Consider the following 19861-nt stretch of genomic DNA (forward strand, 5'->3'; position numbering starts at 1 on the left):
ACCACTTAAATGGCCACAACCAAACCTGCCTCCTAGGACGGTCATGACCTTCACGGACATCACACGCAGGGGGCTTGAAGCCGGACCAGGGGCTTCACGGGTGTTAAAAAAGGATGGTACGGGGCACCTGGGCGGCTCAGTCGGTTGAGCGTCCGACGCTTGATTGCGACTCAGGTCAGGAGCTCATGGTTCGCGAGACTGAGCTCTGTGTCTGGCTTTGGGCTAACAGCACGGAGCCTGCTTGGGGTTCTCTCCCTCTCTCTCTGTTCCTCCCCTACTCTCTAGATAGATAGATAGATAGATAGATAGATAGATAAAAGAAACTTAAAAAGGATGGCAACATGACTAATCACAAAGTCAGAATCCAGGCTCGTCACTGTTCCTGGGTCTATAAAGGGTCAGATAAAGGTTTATTGGTCAGGTTCTAGATTAATCATTTATATTATGAAAGATAAATTATTCAGAACATATTATCACAGCTGTCGTGAGCACTAAGTAAAAATGACCGGAAAGGGCTGGGTAGCATACAGTAAGTGTTAATAAATGACAGTTATGACAAGAGGGAGGAGGGAGAAGACAGGAGGAGGAGGGGGAGGGATGAGGCGAAGGGCGCTTGGGAAGGGGGGAGGAAGGGAGAAGCAGCAGAAGAGGAAGAAGAGGGAAGGTCAAGTGGCATGGTCAGGCACACAGTAGGTGCTTAATTAACGTCCACTGCGTTCCCCGCTCTGGGCTTTGCCTGGCACCCCTGCCCCCATTTTCCAGATGGAGACTGAGGTCTGCGTCAGTCGACCCCCTTCCCCTGGGGGACACCCAACCACGGCTAAGCAGGGACAGGCCCCCAGGCCCTCACACTGCCTGCTCCCTAGACGAGTGTCCCCTGGCGAACCCCAGAGCTGGCCTCTGCCTCAACTCCCCAGAACCGCTCTGTCCCAACTGACCTGAGGCCCCAAAGCCAGAGACCCGGGACCCTCCCCTTCTTCCCGAGGAGCCGGTGGGCAGAGCCAGGGCCACCCCACCCGGTCTCACCTCCACCCCCTGTGGCCCCCCCCCCACCCTCCTCCGGGCAAAGCACCTCAGGGGGTGAACGTGACCCCCTTCCCTCTTGCCGTTAGGGCCTCCCTCCCGCCGGCCGCCTCCAGGGGCACCACGGGCCGTGACTCAGAGCCCGCCCCCCGCCCCCCACCGAACCCCTGAGTCACTTACCCCAGGACCTTCATAGAAGGCACTTTGGGCCTCCCCGGGGTTATCCAGGAGGTCGTCACCATCCAGCTGCAACAAGACCCGCCCCCACCCCAGGTCAAGGTCAGCTGGGCAGCGGGCTGGCCCTGCTCTAGAACAAAAACCAATTTGAAGTCACAGCGGACCAGGGGACAAAGACGGCACCTGGGGCGTCAGCATCGCGGGACACTCTGCCTCCAGAAAAGAGGCCCCAAAGAGAGGGGCTTGGCGGCGTGTTTAAAACCCAAGGTGTCCCCGGCACGGAGTCCGAGGCTCTCCCGACGCGCCTGCCTTGAACTCTAGACTCCTGCCTCCGTGCCTCTGCCCAAGCTGAGCCCCGCCTTCAGCCTTCATCCCAGCACATCCTTCGGGACCCGTCGGACCCGCCACCTTCTCCCAACAACCACCCGTCTCTCCTTACTAAGTCACTCCTTTCTCTACGCGGCCCAAGTGCCCGGCGTGCCCCCCCCACCCCCCCACCATCTGGGCACCTAGCGCCCATGCCCAGCCTGACTCCGGGAGGGCAGGGACCTGATTCCCAAGGCGCATCTCTGAAACAGCACCTGACGTCCACGGAAGGGCCCACGGAATGTGCGTCCACGGCTGAGCCTCCCCAGTCTCTTTCCACGTGGATGTCACTCCAGAACCCCGGGCGCCCAGCACCGCCAACGAGGGGCCCCCCTGCACTCGTGGAATCTGCCCCCCCGAACCCCCAGCCTCAGAAGACACAACCCACTCAAATCTAGGAGGCATTCGCACACTCTCCTCCTCAACGACTCCTCCACCAGCGGGTCTAGTCGGCTCTGCCTTCCAGACGGACCCCCAAAGCCAGCGCCCGGAGCCCCCCCCTTTAGTGCCCACCCCACGGCCCCGGCTGCCATCATCCCGCCGTCCTCGCCGCCACGCCACAGTCGTCTGACGCTTCTCCTTCCAAGAGGTGGCGCTACACTCCCCTCCCTGTGATCGCGGGCCGGCTCAGTGACTCACTTCTCACGAATACAGAGTGACTTCGGTGGTGAGATCATAAGAGGCACTGAGCTTCCTCCTGGCCCTGGCCCTGGGGTCACTCGCTGTGGGGGAAGCCAGAGTGACACGTCCTGAGGACACCCAAGCTGTCCCTACAGGGAGGCCTATGTGGCCAACAGCCGCAGAAACGCGTCATCGTGGAAGCCCGCCCTCCAGCCCCGGACAAGCCTTCGGATGACAGCGGCCCCGGCCGACATCCTGACTGCAACCTCAGGACAGACGCCCCCGCGCCAGGGGCACCCAGCGAAGCGGCTGCCCAAGTCCCGACCCTCAGGAGCTGTGACAGCGCTAACAAACTTTAAGTCACTAAGCGTCGGGATAGTTTGTTACGCAGCCCCAGACAACCGATACGACTCCTCATGGCTCAGCCCGCTTCTACTTCCTGCTTTGCTCCAGGCCCCCCGTGACCTGTGACTTTTGTCCGCTCCAGTGTCCCCCCCCCCACCAGTTTCCCCTTCAGTCCGGCCCCACCAGCCTTCTTTCTGTTCACTGACCGTAGCATGTTTTCCTGCATTTTTCTGCCTGCCCTTCTGCCCAGAGCAGCATGGGTGCCTCCCTCTGATCCTCCACTTTGGCTTTCAATGTCACCTCCCCGCCCACACTGAAGAACCCCCCCCCCCCGCCCCCCGCTTTGTTTGAAACCATTTTGTTGTGCAAGTGACGTTCTTATTTTTATCCTCCTCTGCAGGGTGCGGTCGGTGACTGCTTTGTTTCCCCGAGGAAATGTGTACGGTGTGAGGGCAGGGATTTGCCACCTCCTCTGCTCTGGCCATGACCCCGGGGGCTCAGCTCACAGAAGGCGCGAGGCGGAGGTCTACTGAATCCGGGGCACAGTCTCTCGGCCCCCCCAGTTCCACAGCCCCCTACCCCGGGGGGGCCCTCCCTGCCCCAGCACTCACCTTCTCAGATCCATGTAAGAAGTCATTGAGGGCCTGAGGGTCGCTGAAAGACAGAAGAGGAGAGACACTGAGGAGGTGAAGGGGGGGAGGTGGGAGGGGGGGGACAGGGAGGGCAGGAGGAGGCCATTACTCACCAAATCACGTCTAGTAAGCACCTCCCATCCTCATCATCCATCGCCACTGCACGGGGTGGGGCGGGAAGAGGGCAGGGGACACAAGGTTAGACGTCTGTGCCGCACGCCAGGACCCTCCCTTCAAGGACAGTTCCCTGGGCCCAACGTCCGTGGAAGGTCAGGGTGTCTGTTCCCTGGAGTCTACAGGTGTGGGTAGGGGCGGGGAGAGCCTTCCAGGAGCCCCCCCCCCCCCCCCGCCCGGAGACAGCTGCCTTTTCCTCCTCCCCGACCTCTTGCCCGGCATCTGATGCCCCCGATGAGGACACTGACTGAGACTACGTGAGCCCTGATCGCATGTGGGCCTGCGCTGAGGCCTTCACGCACACGTAACCCTTTCAATCCTCACGGTACCCCACAAGGGGGGAGGTCCTGCCATCCCCACGTCGCAGAGGAGTAACTGGGGACGTGGAGACCGTCATCCATTTCCCAGCCAACAGGGGGCAGAGCCAGGCCTTGAACGCAGGGTCCGGCCCGGAGCAGGGTGTGGCTGGGGGGGGGGGGGGGGTCTGCCCTACGCGGGAACAGTCCCGAACCTCACCGAGGATGTGGTGACTGTCGTGGGTTCCCCTCCCCGCGACACACAGACACATACAAAACCTCACGTGCGCCCCCAGCTGGTTAGAGCCCCTCCCCCGTGACAGCGTTCTGTGACCGCCACCCCCAACCATCACCCCAACTCCCAGGATCCCCCAAGCACTCCAGGGGCATAAAGAGTCTCGGGAAGGGGCTTCTCATAGTTGGTTCGGGGCCTGCGAAGCCGGCAGGCACAGGCTCCCCCCAACACACAGCAATGACCGGCCGCGGGGACCGTCCCTGGAGGTCCTTCCCCGGCTCTCGCTGCCTTTCGCAGCGGTGATAACATGTTCTGTCCAGCTCCGCATCCCAGCCCCACCAACGCTTCCTTCTTCCTGTGGCCGGCGAGCCCTGCCCTCCCCAACCAGCCTGGGGCAGGGGCTGGGGCGGGGAGTGGGGGGAAGCCCAGCCAGGGGACAGAAAGGCAGGACCTGCAAAGCATCTGGAGAAAAGGGGAAAGATCCCCACCTGCAGCTGGCAGGGAGGCAGGGGGATGGTCCAAATGACCCGGGGCAGGGGGGGCGGGGGCGGTCCAAGGCCGGAGAGGGAGGGGCTGAGCCAGGCTCCGCCAGGAAGGACCGTTCCTTCTCCGCCCAGGGGTCAAGGTGGGCCCAGGGAGGTGGAATCAGGGACACACGCCCCTCGGGGCACGAACCGGGACCCTCGGCCGGTTACCTGCGCTACAAACGAATCATGAAGGGAAGGAGGGGGTGTCCACTCCAGGTCTATGCGGGGCCCCCGGCTGGGGACTTGGGGAGTGTCCTTTCGGGGGCCAGCTGCGGAGAGAGAACGAGAGGGAGTCTGTGAGAGAAAAAGCCAGGGACAGGGAGGGAGCTGCAGCGAGGAAGGAAGGGGCCAAACACAAGTTTAACAGCACGAGAGCCAACACCGGACGTTATCGTGCACGAGATGCGCGCACGGAGCGCGACGGCTGGCCGCACGGTGTCACCTGAGCTGGGCACGAAGCTGGCACTTACACGACATAATTCACTGAGGCTTCGACCTGATAGAACAGTCGATTCTCGTTATCCGAGGCGCCTCCGTTCTGCACGGCCGCCTTGGGGACCCGGGGCGACACTCGGTGCTAGGCCGGGGGGGGCCGTTTTTAGCAGCAAAACCGCCAACGAGAAGCAGGAAGGATGTAAACGGAGTGGCGCTAAGCATCGTGAGAGGTGAAATGAGAAGTCAAAGTGTTGCCTCGTCCAGCCTCAGCGGGAACAGGTGCTTTGGGCCACTCAAGCGTTTTCACGCATCCCCAAGTGACCAGGGCAGCGCATCGGTATCGATCTGTGGGTTACACGTGTCGGCAGATATGGGATCGCGAATAACGAGGATCGACTGGAACGGAACGGCCATGGGGAGGGGAGGGTGTCGGCCCGCCCCTGGTTTTAGGTGCTCTACCCACACGAACCCATTTCACCTTTTCTTTGTTTCTTAATGTTTTTATTTTTTTTTTAATTCTTTAAAAAACTTTAAAAAATTTTAAAGATTAAAAAAAAAAATTTTTTTTAATCCCTCTTTATTTTCTAAAGAGAGAGAGAGACAGAGGGCAAGCGGAGGGAGGAAGAGGGAGAGAGGGAGACACAGAATCCGAAGGCTCCAGGCTCCGAGCTGTCGGCACACGGCCCGACGCGGGGCTCGAACCCACGAACCGTGAGATCGTGACCGGAGCCGAATTCGGACGCTTCACCGACCGAGCCACCCAGGCGCCCCCGGGATAGGCACGTTTATTAGCCCCATTCCACAGAGGGGGAAAGTGAGGCTCAGGCCCGTGATGTCTACTCCCAGGAGCCCTCAACTGGTAAGGGGCCAGGCCGCGGCCTGAGCCAAGGCCGGCTAAGAGTCCCCGCTCTTAGCCACCTATCCCGGCTGTTTTCCTTTCAGAATCTGAAGCAACTATGGCAAAAATGTCAGGAGAAGATGAAGCTGCCAACGGCCTGTTATCATTTCATGAATGCTCGGAATAGTTCAGATCCGAAAAAGCGATAAAGGGAGGGGCGGGGAGGAGGGAGAGGAGTGGTTGCGCCCGGCCCTGGGAAGACCTAGGAAGCAATCCAACAAGACCCAGGAACGTGGGATCCTGGGATCTGTGTCCCATCTGGATGCGCGGCCTTGGCCTGGCGGTGTTCACAAGCACCCAGCTTCCCGCTGGTTCCTTCCCTCCTCCCAGCCTGGAGTTTCAGGTGTGGTCCCAGCTCCGCAGACCTCGGGCCAGCAGAACCGCGCCCGGGAGCGCGAGTTTCCTGAACGGGACTCTCCAGACGCGGGGTCCGGGGGTGAATGTCCAGCGGGAGGCTCCTGACGTCTCGCCGAAAAAAATTTTCAAGTTTCCTTATTGATTTCGAGAGCGAGCGAGCGAGCAGGGGAGGGAGGAGCAGAGAGGGCGGCAGGGGGGGATGTGGAGAGTCTGAAGCAGGTTCCACGCCGTCAGCGCAGAGCCCGAGACGGGGCTCGATCCCAGATCCCGGGAACAGCGAGATCGCGACCTGAGCCAAAACCGAGAGCCGGACGCTTTAACCCACTGAGCCACCCAGACGCCCCAGGAGAATGTTTTCATCCGTGCGTCTTTATTCCGATGGTCACAGCAGAGAAAGGAACGGCGGCGGGGGGGGGGGGGGGCTTTTCGGCGAGAGGAAAACGTTCTGCGTTGGGGGATGTCAGTGAAGGTTCCGGTTAAGTGAGGGTTTAAAACGTAACGGCTCGGATCTGCGCGTGTATGCTCAAAACGTGTACATTTTACCTTAAGAAGCCGTAAAAAAAAAAGAAAAGGAAAGAAAAGGAAAGGAAAGGAAAGAAAAAAGAAAAGAAAAGAAAAGAAAAGAAAAGAAAAGAAAAGAAAAGAAAAGAAAAGAAAAGGAAAGGAAAGAAAAGAAAAGAAAAAGAAAAGAAAAGAAAAGAAAAGAATCAACACCAGTAGTGGTAGCGGGGCGGGGGAGAGGCCAGACAGGAGTGGCAGGACGGGTGGGAGCTGGTAAGGCTTCGGGTGCCGGTCGCTGGCCGTTGTGGGGAGTTTCCACATTAAGAGGAAAACAGCAGGCCAGCGATCAGCTCCGCACCTCTGCCTCCCCCGTCTCCCATCGGCCTGAAGCCAAGAGACGCGGCGTGAAACGACAGAGCCCCGCTCCGCCGTGCGTGGGCTGGGCGACACCGGGCAGGTGACCTCACCTCTCTGTGCCTCGATGTGTTCCTGGGCCAAAAGCGTATAATCACAGTCCCTGTGTCTCCTCTGCTGGCGGAGAGTCTCTGAGGACAGGGCCTGGGCTGTGGTGCGCACACAGCGGGCACTGGGATCGATACTGCCCTTGATGTCGCTGTTTTGTGAGCCCTGCCAAACGCGGCCGGCTGATGAGAAAAGGTCAGCCCTGACCCTGCCTCCTGTCCCCCATGGTCTCACACTGACGCCCAGGACCTTCCCTGGATCTAGAAGCCCGGGTTCCCGCCCAGCCTGTGTGCCCCGCGACCAGTTACTCACCCCCCATCCCCCGTGCCTCAGTTTCCCCACCAGGCCGAGGGGGCTAACGGCACGTCCCCCGCCACGGGATCGTTACGCACGAACTCCTTCAGTCCTCACGCGTGCCAAAGTGTTTCGCAAGCATTCAACTGCCGCTGTGGACATGACCCGGTGTGGCGACCCCCCAAAGCTTTCCGGCCAGTCAGGTTGGGGAAAAAAGCCCCCCAGGCTCCAGCTTTTCCACCAGGTGCCAGTGCCGCGTGAGCACCGCGGGAGGAAGGCTGTATACGTCACCAGCTTCCGTGATGGGTCATGCACACGGTCCTACTTAAGCCGCCCGGCACCACGCCTCCTCGCATCCTTCCAAGGCCAGCTTTACGCCCATTTCTCAGGTGAGATAAATGAGGCCAAACGGAGTGGTTATGGAGAAGCCACGGCCATCACGGCCAAAGAAACGTGCCCACGCGGGGCTAACCAGGCACCCTGCAGCCCTTCACCCAAGCAGGCAGAAGGAGGCTTGAAGGACACAAATGAGGGGCACTTGGGTGGCTCAGTCAGAAGAGCACGCGACTCTTGATCTCAGGGTGGCGAGTTCAAGCTCCACGCTGGGGGTCGAGACTACTTAATACGTTTTTAAAAAGTGGGGACGGTAGGCAATTTTATGTTATACGTAGTTTACCGTGATTAAAAAAAAAAAAAAAAAAAAAAGAGGGGCGCCTGGGTGGCTCAGTCGGTTAAGCGGCCGACTTCGGCTCAGGTCATGATCTCGCAGTCTGTGAGTTTGAGCCCTGCATCGGGCTCTGGGCTGACAGCTCAGAGCCTGGAGCCTGCTTCGGATTCTGTGTCTCCCTCTCTCTCTGGCCCTCCCCCGCTCATGCTCTGTCTCTGTCTCAAAAATAAATAAACGTTAGAAAAAAAAAAAAAGAGGGGCGCCTGGGTGGCTCAGTCGGTTAAGTGTCGGACTTCAGCCAGGTCACGATCTCGCAGTCCCTGAGTTCGAGCCCCGCGTCAGGCTCTGGGCTGATGGCTCAGAGCCTGGAGCCTGTTTCCGATTCTGTGTCTCCCTCTCTCTCTGCCCCTCCCCCGTTCATGCTCTGTCTCTCTCTGTCCCAAAAATAAATAAACGTTGAAAGAAAAAAAAAATGAAAAAAAAAATTTTTTTAAAGAAAAAAAAGAAAATTAAGAAAAATAAAGGACAACCGGGGCACCTGGTGGCTCAGTCGGTTACACGTCCAACTTCGGCCCAGGTCACGATCTCGCGGTCTGCAGGTTCGAGCCCCACGTCGGGCTTCTGTGCTGACGGCTCGGAGCACGGAGCCCGACACAGGGCTCGATCCCACGACCCTGAGATCACGACCCGAGCCGCAAGCAGGACTCGGACGCTTAGCAGACTGAGCCACCCAGGCGCCCCTAACGTTTCCTCTCGATCACATTTGCCACTTGCCGGGCGCTCAACAGCCGCACGCAGCCGGTGGCCGCCGTCCCGGGGCAGCGCGGATCGAGGCCATATCCATCGCGGGCAGGGCTGGTCTGGCCAGAGTGGTGGAAACCTGGAGACTGACCAGGTTGGCTGAAGAGGAGGGGGCCCACCTTTTGCCCTGGTCTCTACTCGGTGCACGCGTGACGTTTTCCGCGGTGAGAAACGTTTGCTGAAAAACATCCTTTAATCCCAAGTATCGCATGACTGTCTGTCTGATGGTTTATTGTGTTTTCTTGCCTGTGGGATGCCGGTGCCCGCACGGGGGGGCTCGGTAAATATTCGCGGACGGAATCAATGAACGTGCGGAACGAGAGAAGACAAACCCATTCATTCGTTCAGAGCGGCCTGGTACAAAGGGCACCCCTGAAGCCCTGTGCGTCCAGCACGGGGATACCCTCATCGCGGGATACCCTAAGGAGCAAAAGCAGACCCGATCCTTGACCCTGGGACGCGTGTCCAGCGGTGGCATTGAATTCTCCCCCCGCCTCAACAACAACCATACTCAAAAGCTCTTAAAAAAGTGACTGGAGGGGGGGGGGGGGCCACAATTAATGCACAAAGTTGCCAACCCAAAGTCGTCCACACAGGAATGGATGCCCCGCGTTCCCTCAGAGCAGACGCTTTAAGAGCCACCGCGTGGCTCTGCCCGAGTCCCACGACAAAGGGGGCACACGGAGCCACAGCCGACCCACGAGAGGCGCCGCCCCACACACTCAGCCGAGGCCGAGGGCCTCCCCAGCATCAGGTCTCGCGCTAACTGCATATCCACGGGACCCTCCGGGTCACCGGGAAGGCAGGAAGAAAAATGCTGCCTTGCGGGTCACCAGCTCAGGAAACCGGGACCCGAGAGGGGTCAGGACACCGGCCCCCCCCCCCCAACCGCAAGTCCGGGGGCCCGAACTCGAACTCAGACCCCGTGATTCTGGAGCCCTCATTCTTCGCCACCCGCGCGCTATAAAAAGCAGGAAAAGCCAGGAGCTCAAGAGAGCAGCAACAATGTCAGTGACGCAACAATGTCAGAGCGTCCTTCCAGAAAATCGTGGGAATGCCTCCCGCGCGGGTAACGCAAGCCGAGTTCTGCACTGTCATCGGGAGCTCGGCGCAAGCCAGACGGCCCAGCAGGACCCGGAATTGAAAGCCTCCGCGGAGCTCCAGAAAACGGGCGGATTCTCACCTCCCAGGGTGAACGTCAGTACCCGCCCCGCCCGGGATAGTGACAGGTAACAAAAGTGAAAGCGGACAGAATTGTATCCTTTGCCACAGGAAGGAGAGAAGACGGTGCAGCAAAGCCTCCCGCTGGCAATGGCGTTTTGCAAACACCACTTCCCCAGCCCTCCCTCCGCCTTACTCACAGAAGCCCTGATGCTGTTCAGAGTAACACTTGCCAGCTCCGAGATGTAAACAAAGGCTGTTTTGAGTCAGTCTTTTTCAAACTATGGGTCACGCCTTGGAGGGTTGTGAAATCAAAAGCAGGTTGTGACCAGGATTTTTTTTTTTTTTGGGGGGGGGGGGGAATGGTTATAGAGTAAAATGGAACGGAACAGACTAGAAAATATTAAAAAGGCACCAGGCACGGGTAAAGCGTTACATATCGGTGTGTGAGATCGCTTTCAATTACGTGCGTCCGTACGTGGACACATTTCCTCCGGTGGGTCGCGGTCAAGGTGGCTTGAACATTAATTGGGCTAGGGGCGCCCGGGGGGCTCGGTCGGTTGAGCGTCCGACTCTTGATTTCGGCTCAGGTCATGGTCTCGCAGGTCGTGGGATCGAGCCCTGGGCTGACAGCGCGGAGCCTGCTTGGGATTCTCTCTGCCCCTCCCCCGCTCGCGTTCGACCCCTTTCTCTCTCTCTCTCGAAAGAAGAAAAACGTTAAAATAAAATAATTAGACTGAATCAGTGGCACCCCTACCCCCTGTATCGTTCGCTTCCCTAGGCTTCTTGGCAGCTAGGGTAGCCACGGTTGTGCACTCACTCACGGTTCTGTACCCTTTGGACGGTTCTGCAAACAGGAAAAGCCAAAGGGTACAGCCGGGTTCTGCTCAATGAGACATTTTGGGGAAGACTGTGGGCTGTTTGGGGGAAAGTTTTTCTTCTAGAATATAAAGACAGAGGTCCCCTAGGGAGAAAATCTCTTTGCGCCCCACTTCCAGCTTTGAATACAGCTGAGATGCCTGGGGCTGTTGCAGCCATTTTGCAACAATGAGGCAACACACCTAAGGCAGGTAGGCACGCCTGCGGAGGATAGCGGTTGGGAGGACAGAAGAAGACTGGGTTCTCAACAACTCCTCATGGACCGCCTGCCTCCAGACTTCGTAATCCTTACAGCTCAACCTACCACTACGGTTCCCATTATCTGCAGCGGCACGCAACCTGATCTAGCTCGCATCTCCAGGTATCCTGGCGACCCGTCTCAAGGACTCTCTCGGCCTTCCGTGGGTCAAGGGCATCACGGACGGAGAGGGCTCAGCAAAATGGAAGAGGACTGGTAGAAAGGGGAGCTGAGCAAAGGGTCACTGTGGTTGACTGCAAACGTGGCCAGAAATTCTTCTCCCTGGTCCCGTATGCTTTGCAGCTCCTCCTACCAAGAGATGGGGTCTGTCGCTCCACCCCTCGAACTTGGGCTGGCCTTGGCACGCTCCCGCCCTCTGCCCAGCGGCCGTGGGAAGAAGCCTGGGCTAGCCCGCGGAGGGACAAGAGTCACATGCTCATCTCCTGCATCGGCCCAGCTCACGCCCGGTCGAGCCCTAGGAGCACAGCCACCTAGGGGACCTACCCGTGACCACAGACACAGAGGCAAGTATTTTGAGAGAGAGAGAGTGTGTGTGAGCAGGGGCGGGGCGGAGAGAGGGAGAGGGAGAATCCCAAGCAGGCTCCGCACGGTCAGCTCAGAGCCCGATGCAGGGCTCGATCTCATGAACCCCAAGATCACGACCTGAGCCGACATCGAGGAGAGGTGGACACGCAACCGGCCGCGCCAGCCGCCCCGACGTGGCTTTAAGCCACCGCGGCCTATCACGTTTTCCGAAAACGGCTGCGACAGCGTCACTGATCTCCCCGGATCCCACCCCCCCCGCCCCAGGGCCACCCTGCCATCCCCCTCGGATCGAAAAGAGCTTGTGCGACCACTTCAACCAGGACGGCATGACAGAAACGCCACTGACTTCCCAGGCGGGGTCACGGAAAGCAATTTGGTTTCTGCCTGGTCCACGGGGACATCTACCCAGAAGCCCTAAGCCACACAGCCCGCCCCAGGGACTAAGGACCCGCCTGGACCTCACACCTCTGACTCCACCCAAGTCTCACCCACTCCACCTCCCACCCCTCCCCGGCTCTCTCCTCCTCTCCGCGGCCACCGTCCCTGCCCACACGCAGACCCCCACCATTTCTCGTCACCTAACCGTCCACCCGGCCTGCTCGCTCACGGCCGGCTGCACCCGTCGTTAAAAAAACACTCAAACGCTTCCTCAGTGACTGGCAAAGATACACGCTGCCTGAGCCCCCGGCGCTGGCCGCTCAGGACCTCGTGAGACGCCCCCCAGGACCCAGCGACCACGGGGTCACACCTGGTCCAACAGGGAGCCCCCGCGACCACCTTTCCACACCACAGCAGGCACCACGTAATCCGTGCCAACGTCCTCCCCGGCTTGCCACGCATTTTGAACACAGCGAAACCTCGGTCTGCGAGCACACTGAGTTCCGGAAGCGTGCTTGCAATCCAACGCATTGGTGCTATCAAAGCGAACTTCCAGAACCGTCGGCTCAGTTGTGATCCGGTGACGTGTGACGGCACAGGGACCGCTCGCCAGCGCCAGGCCTCGCTTGTTCCTCAAGTTGAAACTTACCGGAAATGTTTGCTCGTCCCGTGGGGCACTCGCGGGGCACGTTAACTCGCGGTCCAGGGTTTTACTGCACCGTTGTGTCCACTCACTCACTCGTTCACAAGAGTCACTCAACGGAAGGGCAGAGAGAGAATCCCAAGCAGGCTCCACGCCGTCAGCACAGAGCCTGAGGCGGGGCTCGAACCCCCAAAACCGCGAGCCAAAACCAAGAGGCAGACGCTTAACCAACCGAGCCGCGGCGCTGGCATATGGGATGTGGGCACGAGTCCACCGGTAAAAACATCAATCCAGCCACACGCAAGTGACGATATAAAGCCTGCCTCCTAGTGGCCAGGGTCCCCTGGCCTCTGGCCCCTCTGTGCCAGCTCCCTGCGCACTGGCCACGAGCCTGACCTGCCCAAGCCCAAGTCGCACCCCTGCTTAGGCGCCTCCCTCAGACCGGTGTTTGGAAATCCAGGCACGGGAGGTGGGCGGGGTCTGTCCCCTCTGCCCCCCGGCTGCCCCTACGTCCTGCCTCCTCCTCTTCAGCACCAAAGCCAAGGTTGGGAGAGCACCTCCCAAGTACCCGGGACTATTCCAAGCACTCCGCCCTACGACACTCCATTCCGACAACAATCCTCTGTAGTAGGTGCTATGATCCTCGTATCTGCTTCGTAGCTGGGGAAACTGAGGCAGACAGGAGGGTTAGGTGACTTGCCCAAGGTCACTGGGTCCGCAGAGCCGGGATTTGAACCTAGGTCGACAGGCTCCCAAGCTCACGGGAGCTACGTGATGGTGTCAGCCTGGCTAGCTGCCTCCCCCCACCCCCGCATCCCAACCGCAGGGAGTAGACTTCCTCCAACGCCCTTACCGCTCCCACCTTCCTCCAGTGACCCACTCGGGCCCCCTCCCCCTTACGCCGTCCTGAAACATAGAACCCTCAAGTTCATTTCCCGCACACTTGGGTCTAACAGGCCGATTGAGCGATGAGTTCCCACAGTGGACCCGACGTAAGGCAACGTCGAGAGGCTGCCCTCTTATGGTTTTTTTCCCAGGTATCTGTAGTGCCCTGCAGGGTGGTTCCCCCCTCAGAGACAGGTCTACAACCCAGGGTCCGTAACCACGGTCTTCCCTATTCAGAATGAGGGTCTTGGCAGACGTAACGAAGGACCTTGAGATGAGATCCTCCTACGGCAGCCGGGTGAGCCCTAAATCCGATGACCAGTGACCGTCTCACAGACAAAAGGTGAAGACACGGAAGCCGGAGGCTCAAAAGAAATCTTCTTCCCTAGAGCTTTCAGGAGGCACAACTCTTTTTTATATATATATATATATATATATATATATATATATATATATATATGAAATTTATTGACAAATTGGTTTCCATAGAGGCACAACTCTTGAGTACCCTGGTGGCCCTGCCACCACCTTGATTTCGGACGCGTGGCCTCCAGAACTGTGAGAGAATAAATTTCTGGTATTTCGAGCCACCACGTTTGCGGGATTTGCCAGCGCAGCCGCAGGAAAACTAATACAGCGCGTACATTTTAAGGTAGACGCGTCCGGTCCATACTGGGTATGCGATACGTGTACACAAACCACCATGGACGGTTGCACAGGTTGTTCACTACACAAAGGAAGCGAGTCTGGCGGACAAGTGGGGCCTCAAATCCCAGCGGAGGCTCTGCTCGTGCCAGTGAGACCCAGAGAAGGGCCACATCCACCTGGAGGAAGGACTCTGTTCTAATTCACACAAAGGAGACGAGGGGACTGTGCCCTCCCAGAGGAGGCAACTCCTTCAGTTCCACTGGAAGGCCCAGTAAGAGCTAGCCTGGCCCTGGATGTGTAGCCACCGGCATGCTGTGTCTCTTTCAAAGCCAAAAAAGGGAAAACAGGGAAAAAATGTTGATTCCTCGCCCACTCCCACCCCTTTGGGGAAGAGAGAGAGAAAAGCGACGTGGACAGCAGCTAAAACCTACACCACCTTTATTTTCCGCGACCTTTCGAGTTCTAAACTCACGGAATCAGTTGCACAACATGAAAGCGGGCCCTGTAAAACTTGCATTGCTCAGACAGCAACCGGTGTCTATGTTTTGTGCATCACCCCCCGCCCCAAAACTTTCTGCCGTTCACCGCCGTCCTAAATGCGGCTGCAAAGCTGCACGTTTGACAAGGTTTCACATTTTTTCTTTTAAAAACTTTTCTTTCATGTTTATTTATTTTTGAGAGATAGAGCGCGAGAGGGGGAAGGGCAGAGAGAGGGAGAGGGAGACCCAGCATCCGAAGCAGGCTCCAGGCTCCGAGCCGTCAGCACAGAGCCCGACGCGGGGCTCGAGCCCACGGACCGTGAGATCAGGACCTGAGCCGAAGTCGGAGGCTCAACCGACCGAGCCACCCAGGCGCCCCTCACATTTTTTCTTACAGCTGGTTTATAAAACGCGGAGGAAACTCCAAGGAGTGAAAATGGTAAAGGGGTGGGGGGGAAGGAACCGAAGGAACGGCGGTGTCGACGGGACACAGGACCTCCCACAGCATCGGGCAACAGGGAAGGCTTCAAGGTCAGGACCAAGCGCCAAGAAGCAAAGGGGAAACAAGGTCCGACGACACGGCACATGCTTTAGACCCCTGGTTCCTCAACTTGAACACGCACCGCAGAGTCACATGAAGGGCTTTTAAAGTAAGGCCTGGATTTCACAGTCCGAAGGTCTGGGGTGGGGCCCGGGAATGTGCATTTCCAATCAGCTCCCAGGGACCAGGCTTGGAGAACCACCGCTCTAGGGGTTTCTGTGTCTTAAGTTCTCCTTCCAGGGCTTTTGCCCTCATACTGAACACAAGCCACCAGTCCCTAGGCAGTGACGAGGTGGCCTCACAGGTCAACAGGGCTAAAGAAGTCGCCCATTATCCAAAGCTACTCCCAGCCTGACTTCTCGGTCAACAGAACCTGCATTTGGTTTCATTCAACAACGTACCCACCCAAGAGGATGAGTCATAATGAGTGTAGGCCTTTGCCCCTGGGTCAGAAACTTCTTTCCTCGGCCTCCTTGGCGGTTAACTTGTGGGCCCGGGAAAGATTTTCACATTTGGTTAAAAAGAGCCCCACGCTGGGAAGATTACTTCTCCCCGCTCCTGCTTCCTGCTTGAAAAACTAATGTGAAGCCAGATGACAATGGCCGGTGCTGCAGCAGCTATTTTGTCCACCCGAGGGGGAAGGTCCAAAGAATCACAACGCAGTGGCCTGGTAATACTGAGTTGGCCCAAATCCCTGTAACGGCCTTCTATTAGACAGCTTACCCCAGAAGAAGACGAAAAGCCCGGGGAAACTTAAGTTAAACACAGACCTACTCTACGGCCCCGCCATTCCGCTCAAAGTGAAAAGACTGTACAAAAACACTCTGGCAAAAATGTTCACAGCAGCCTTATTCACAGAAGCCCCAGGCTGGAAACAGCACAGATGTATCCTGACTGGTAAACGGATAAACTGTGTTACAGCCATACAGCGCGATACAGCTCAACAATAAAAGGGAATACAGGGGCGCCCGGGTGGCTCAGTCAGCTGAGCGTCCGACTCTTGATTTCGGCTGAGGTCATGATCCCAGGGTCGCAGGTTCGAGCCCTGCCTTGGGTTCTGTGTTGAGTGTGGAGCCTGCTTAAGATTTCCTCTCTCCCTCTGCCCCTCTTGCCTGCTTGTGTGCTCTCTCTCTCTGTCTCTGCAAACAAACAAACAAACAAACAAACCCTAAAAATAAAAGGGACGGGGCGCCTGGGCAGCTCAGCCGGTTAAATGTCCGACTCTGGCTCAGGTCACGATCTCCCGGTTCATGGGTTCGAGCCCCGCGCCAGCTCGGAGCCCGGAGCCTGCTTCGGATTCTGGGTCTCCCTCTCTCTCTCTGCCCCTCTCCCGCTCGCGCTCTGTCTCTCTCTCAAAACTAAACATTAAAAAACTAAATAATAAAAAAAAAGTAAAGGGAGTGCACTACTGACTCTTGCAACAATACAGACACATTTCAAATGCATCATGGTGAGCTAAGGAAGCCGGACACAGAAGGCTACCCCCACTACAGCGCGATCCCCTTTTTTACGAGTGAAACCAGTGGGAAGAAATCAGAGGTGGGGTTGCCTCAAGGGGGCAGGCAGAGGGACAGAAGGAGGGGATTCTTGGTATGTTTTAAACCTTTTTTTAATGTTTCTTTTTGAGAGAGAGAAAGAGAGACAGAGCACGAGCAGGGGAGGGGCAGAGAGAGAGGGAGACACAGAACCTGACCCACAGCACAGAGCCTGACACAGGGCTCGAACTCACGAACCAGGAGACCCTGACCCGAGCCGAAGCCAGACGCTTAACCGACCGAGCCACCCAGGCGCCCTAAGAGGGGAATCTCCTGCGACGGGTGGAATGTTCTGGACTGGGTAACGGTCACACGGGTGATCTTTGTCAAAACTCATCAGGCTGCGTGCCCTTCGGATCGGTGCATTTTGTGGTACGTAAATTATATCCCAGTAAAGCACAGCGAGCGTGGAAAAAAACAAAAACAAAACAAAAAAAACGCCCGTACAATCGATTCTTGTTACTCATGGTAGTTTCATTCTGTAAAGTCACCCCGATCCGCTGAACTGGGGAATCCCGAACTATTGCTCCCGGGGGGAAACACAGGGTTAGGTCCCTGTGAGCCTCTGGTCACATTTTCACCAACTCGTCAATACGTAACCTTGTTTGGTGTGTGTTTCGTAGTGTATCTTGCCGATTCGTCCACGATAAACTCGCCGCTGACAGTCGGGAGCCCGGGGCAGCCCTTTAAACACAAGCCTTGGGGGGTGTTTTTAAACAGTGACCTCACCGCCGACCGGCACACTGATGTGAAAAACGTAGCAGTAAATATGAGACCAGGAAAAGGGGACTTGTTTGGAGTACGGGAGCTGAAACAAGAAGGCAGAGTGTTTGCTTTTTCGATCTCAGCAAGGGACGGGCACACAGCGAGACGCGAATTCCACTCCCCCCCCACCTGCTCTGCGCAGGTCTGCAAATGAACTTGACGGTGCGTGTGGGGACCACAGACTGGGGGGTTCCAAGGATCTCCTTGCTTTGTATTAGCAAGTAGAGGAACTCACAAATACGGCATCTGTACATCATGAGGATCGACTGTATGGGGCAGTCCCTCTCGAGATTATAACATTTCCTCTTTTATTTATTTATTTATTTATTTATTTATTTATTTATTTATTTTTGGGACAGAGAGACACAGAGCATGAACGGGGGAGGGGCAGAGAGAGAGGGAGACACAGAATCGGAAACAGGCTCCAGGCTCCGAGCCATCAGCCCAGAGCCTGACGCGGGGCTCGAACTCACAGACCGCGAGATCGTGACCTGAGCTGAAGTCGACGCTCAACCGACTGAGCCACCCAGGCGCCCCTATAACATTTCCTCTTTACTGGCAGTTTGACTTATGGCCATTTCACTTCTGTATCAATTTCACGGAAGTATCCTAGAGGTACCGCTTGAACCCGCCAAGTTACATACGTGGGGGCGATGTGTGCTTATCACAGCAAGATACCGGAAACAAGCCACTGGCCATCGGTAGAAAATAGGTTGAACAAATTACGGTCCACCTAAACAGGGCAAGACGTTTGTTTTCATTAAAACAATTTTTTTTTTTTTTAATTTATTTTTGAGAGAGAGAGAGAGCGTGGGCCGGGGAGGCGCAGAGAAAGAGGGAGACACAGAATCCGAAGCCGGCTCCGGGCTCTGAGCTGTCGGCACAGAGCCCGACTCGGGGCTTGAACCCACAAACCGTGAGATCACGACCCGAGCCCAAGTCAGATGCTCAACCGACTGAGCCACCCAGGCGCCCCGGGAAGACATTTGTTTATAAAAAAAAAAATTGTGTCGGAAAAAATATGAATATTATTTAAGCCATCACTGGTCAGGTAATGTGATGTGTAACCAAATGCACACAGACCAAAGGTTTACCACTCCGTGGTAAAAGGAAGCTCTGGGCATTGAACTCCGATTTCGTGGACACCAAAGCCTTGGTCGGCTTTCCAAGACGCCCCACTGCCTCATTTCTCACGTCTAGGAAAACTGAGCATCTGTTTCCCACAGTGAAATGCTTTTCTTCCTGGATTCAAGGGCCGCCTTTGCAATTTCTCGTTCGAGTGGGGGTGTCTTCCGGAACTAGCTAATTCCGATGGCTCCAAGATACCACGCTTCCCCGTTTCTTTAAAAAAAAATTTTTTTTAATGTTTATTTATTTTTGAGAGAGAGAGACAGAGACAGAGCGTGCACAAGGGAGGGGCAGAGAGACAGGGAGACACAGAATCCGAAGCCGGCTCCAGGCTCCGAGCCGTCAGCACGGAGCCCGATGGGGACTCGAACCCACGAACCGCGAGATCATGACCTGAGCCGAAGTCGGACGCTCCACCGAATGAGCCACCCAGGCACTCCCTCTGCCTGTGTTTTTAGTAAACCCCCCACCCTTTTCTGGGTTTTGCAACCAGCACTGTCCTCTAAACCCGTCCGTGAGCACTGCCTGGAGGGCTGTGAGGGAGTCGCTAACTGCCTTCCTGCTTCCTCTCTGGTTCCTTCGAAGCTCGGTTCCCCACTCAGTGGCCGAAAGCGATTCCGTTTTATTTAAGGTTGTGTCGTTCTCAGCCGCGCTGGGGAGGCAGTGACGAAGACAACAGACATCCCTGATCTCTGGGAAGTAACGTGCTGCTGGCAGGAGTAAACCACAGGGACACAGAACACATTGCAGAATGGACAATGGCAAGGACAGAGGAGAAAGGTGGCAAGGCAAGGGGGTGGGAAGGACGGGGGAGGCATTTTTAGCTGAAGTGGTCAGGATGGCCTCACGGATGAGAGGAGTCTGAGCAGACGTGCAGGAGATACGAACAGGAGCGATGTGGATACAGGGGGAAAGGCATCCGAGGCAGAAGGTACAGCAGGTGCAAAGGCCCTGGGGTGGAAACGTGCTGGAGGTGCTTGAGCAACAGTAAGGAGGCGAAAAGGGGTCGAAGAGGCAAGGTCAAGGGCCAGGTGACGCGGCGTCTGGGGGTGGCGAGACGAGGTCCTGGGCTTTTATTCTGAAGGAGCCCGAGAGATGGGAAGGATCTCAACAGAGTGGGCTGTGCTCTAACGGGTTTTCACAGGATCTTCCTGGCTGCCGAGTGGATTGCAGGAGGCGAGGACTGGGGCAGGGAGCCCAGAGAGGAGGCGTCAGTGGCAGGGG

The 19861-nt window shown here is 57.1% G+C and overlaps 1 protein-coding gene across 1 annotated transcript in view; it reads right to left on the minus strand.

The window, feature by feature from the left end:
• The window catches only part of BICRA (BRD4 interacting chromatin remodeling complex associated protein), a 79791-nt gene that overhangs the window by 20697 nt on the left and 39233 nt on the right, over positions 1 to 19861 (minus strand). The window contains 4 exon segments of the mRNA XM_047077741.1: positions 1204 to 1269; positions 3144 to 3186; positions 3278 to 3323; positions 4565 to 4665. Coding sequence (XP_046933697.1) covers positions 1204 to 1269; positions 3144 to 3186; positions 3278 to 3318 — 150 coding nt within the window. The 5' untranslated portion in view covers positions 3319 to 3323; positions 4565 to 4665.

Source organism: Lynx rufus, unplaced genomic scaffold, assembly GCF_022079265.1.
Source record: "Lynx rufus isolate CCGP_SWC_20201006 ecotype Redwood Valley unplaced genomic scaffold, mLynRuf1.p SCAF_16, whole genome shotgun sequence".
Taxonomy (NCBI): domain Eukaryota; kingdom Metazoa; phylum Chordata; class Mammalia; order Carnivora; family Felidae; genus Lynx; species Lynx rufus.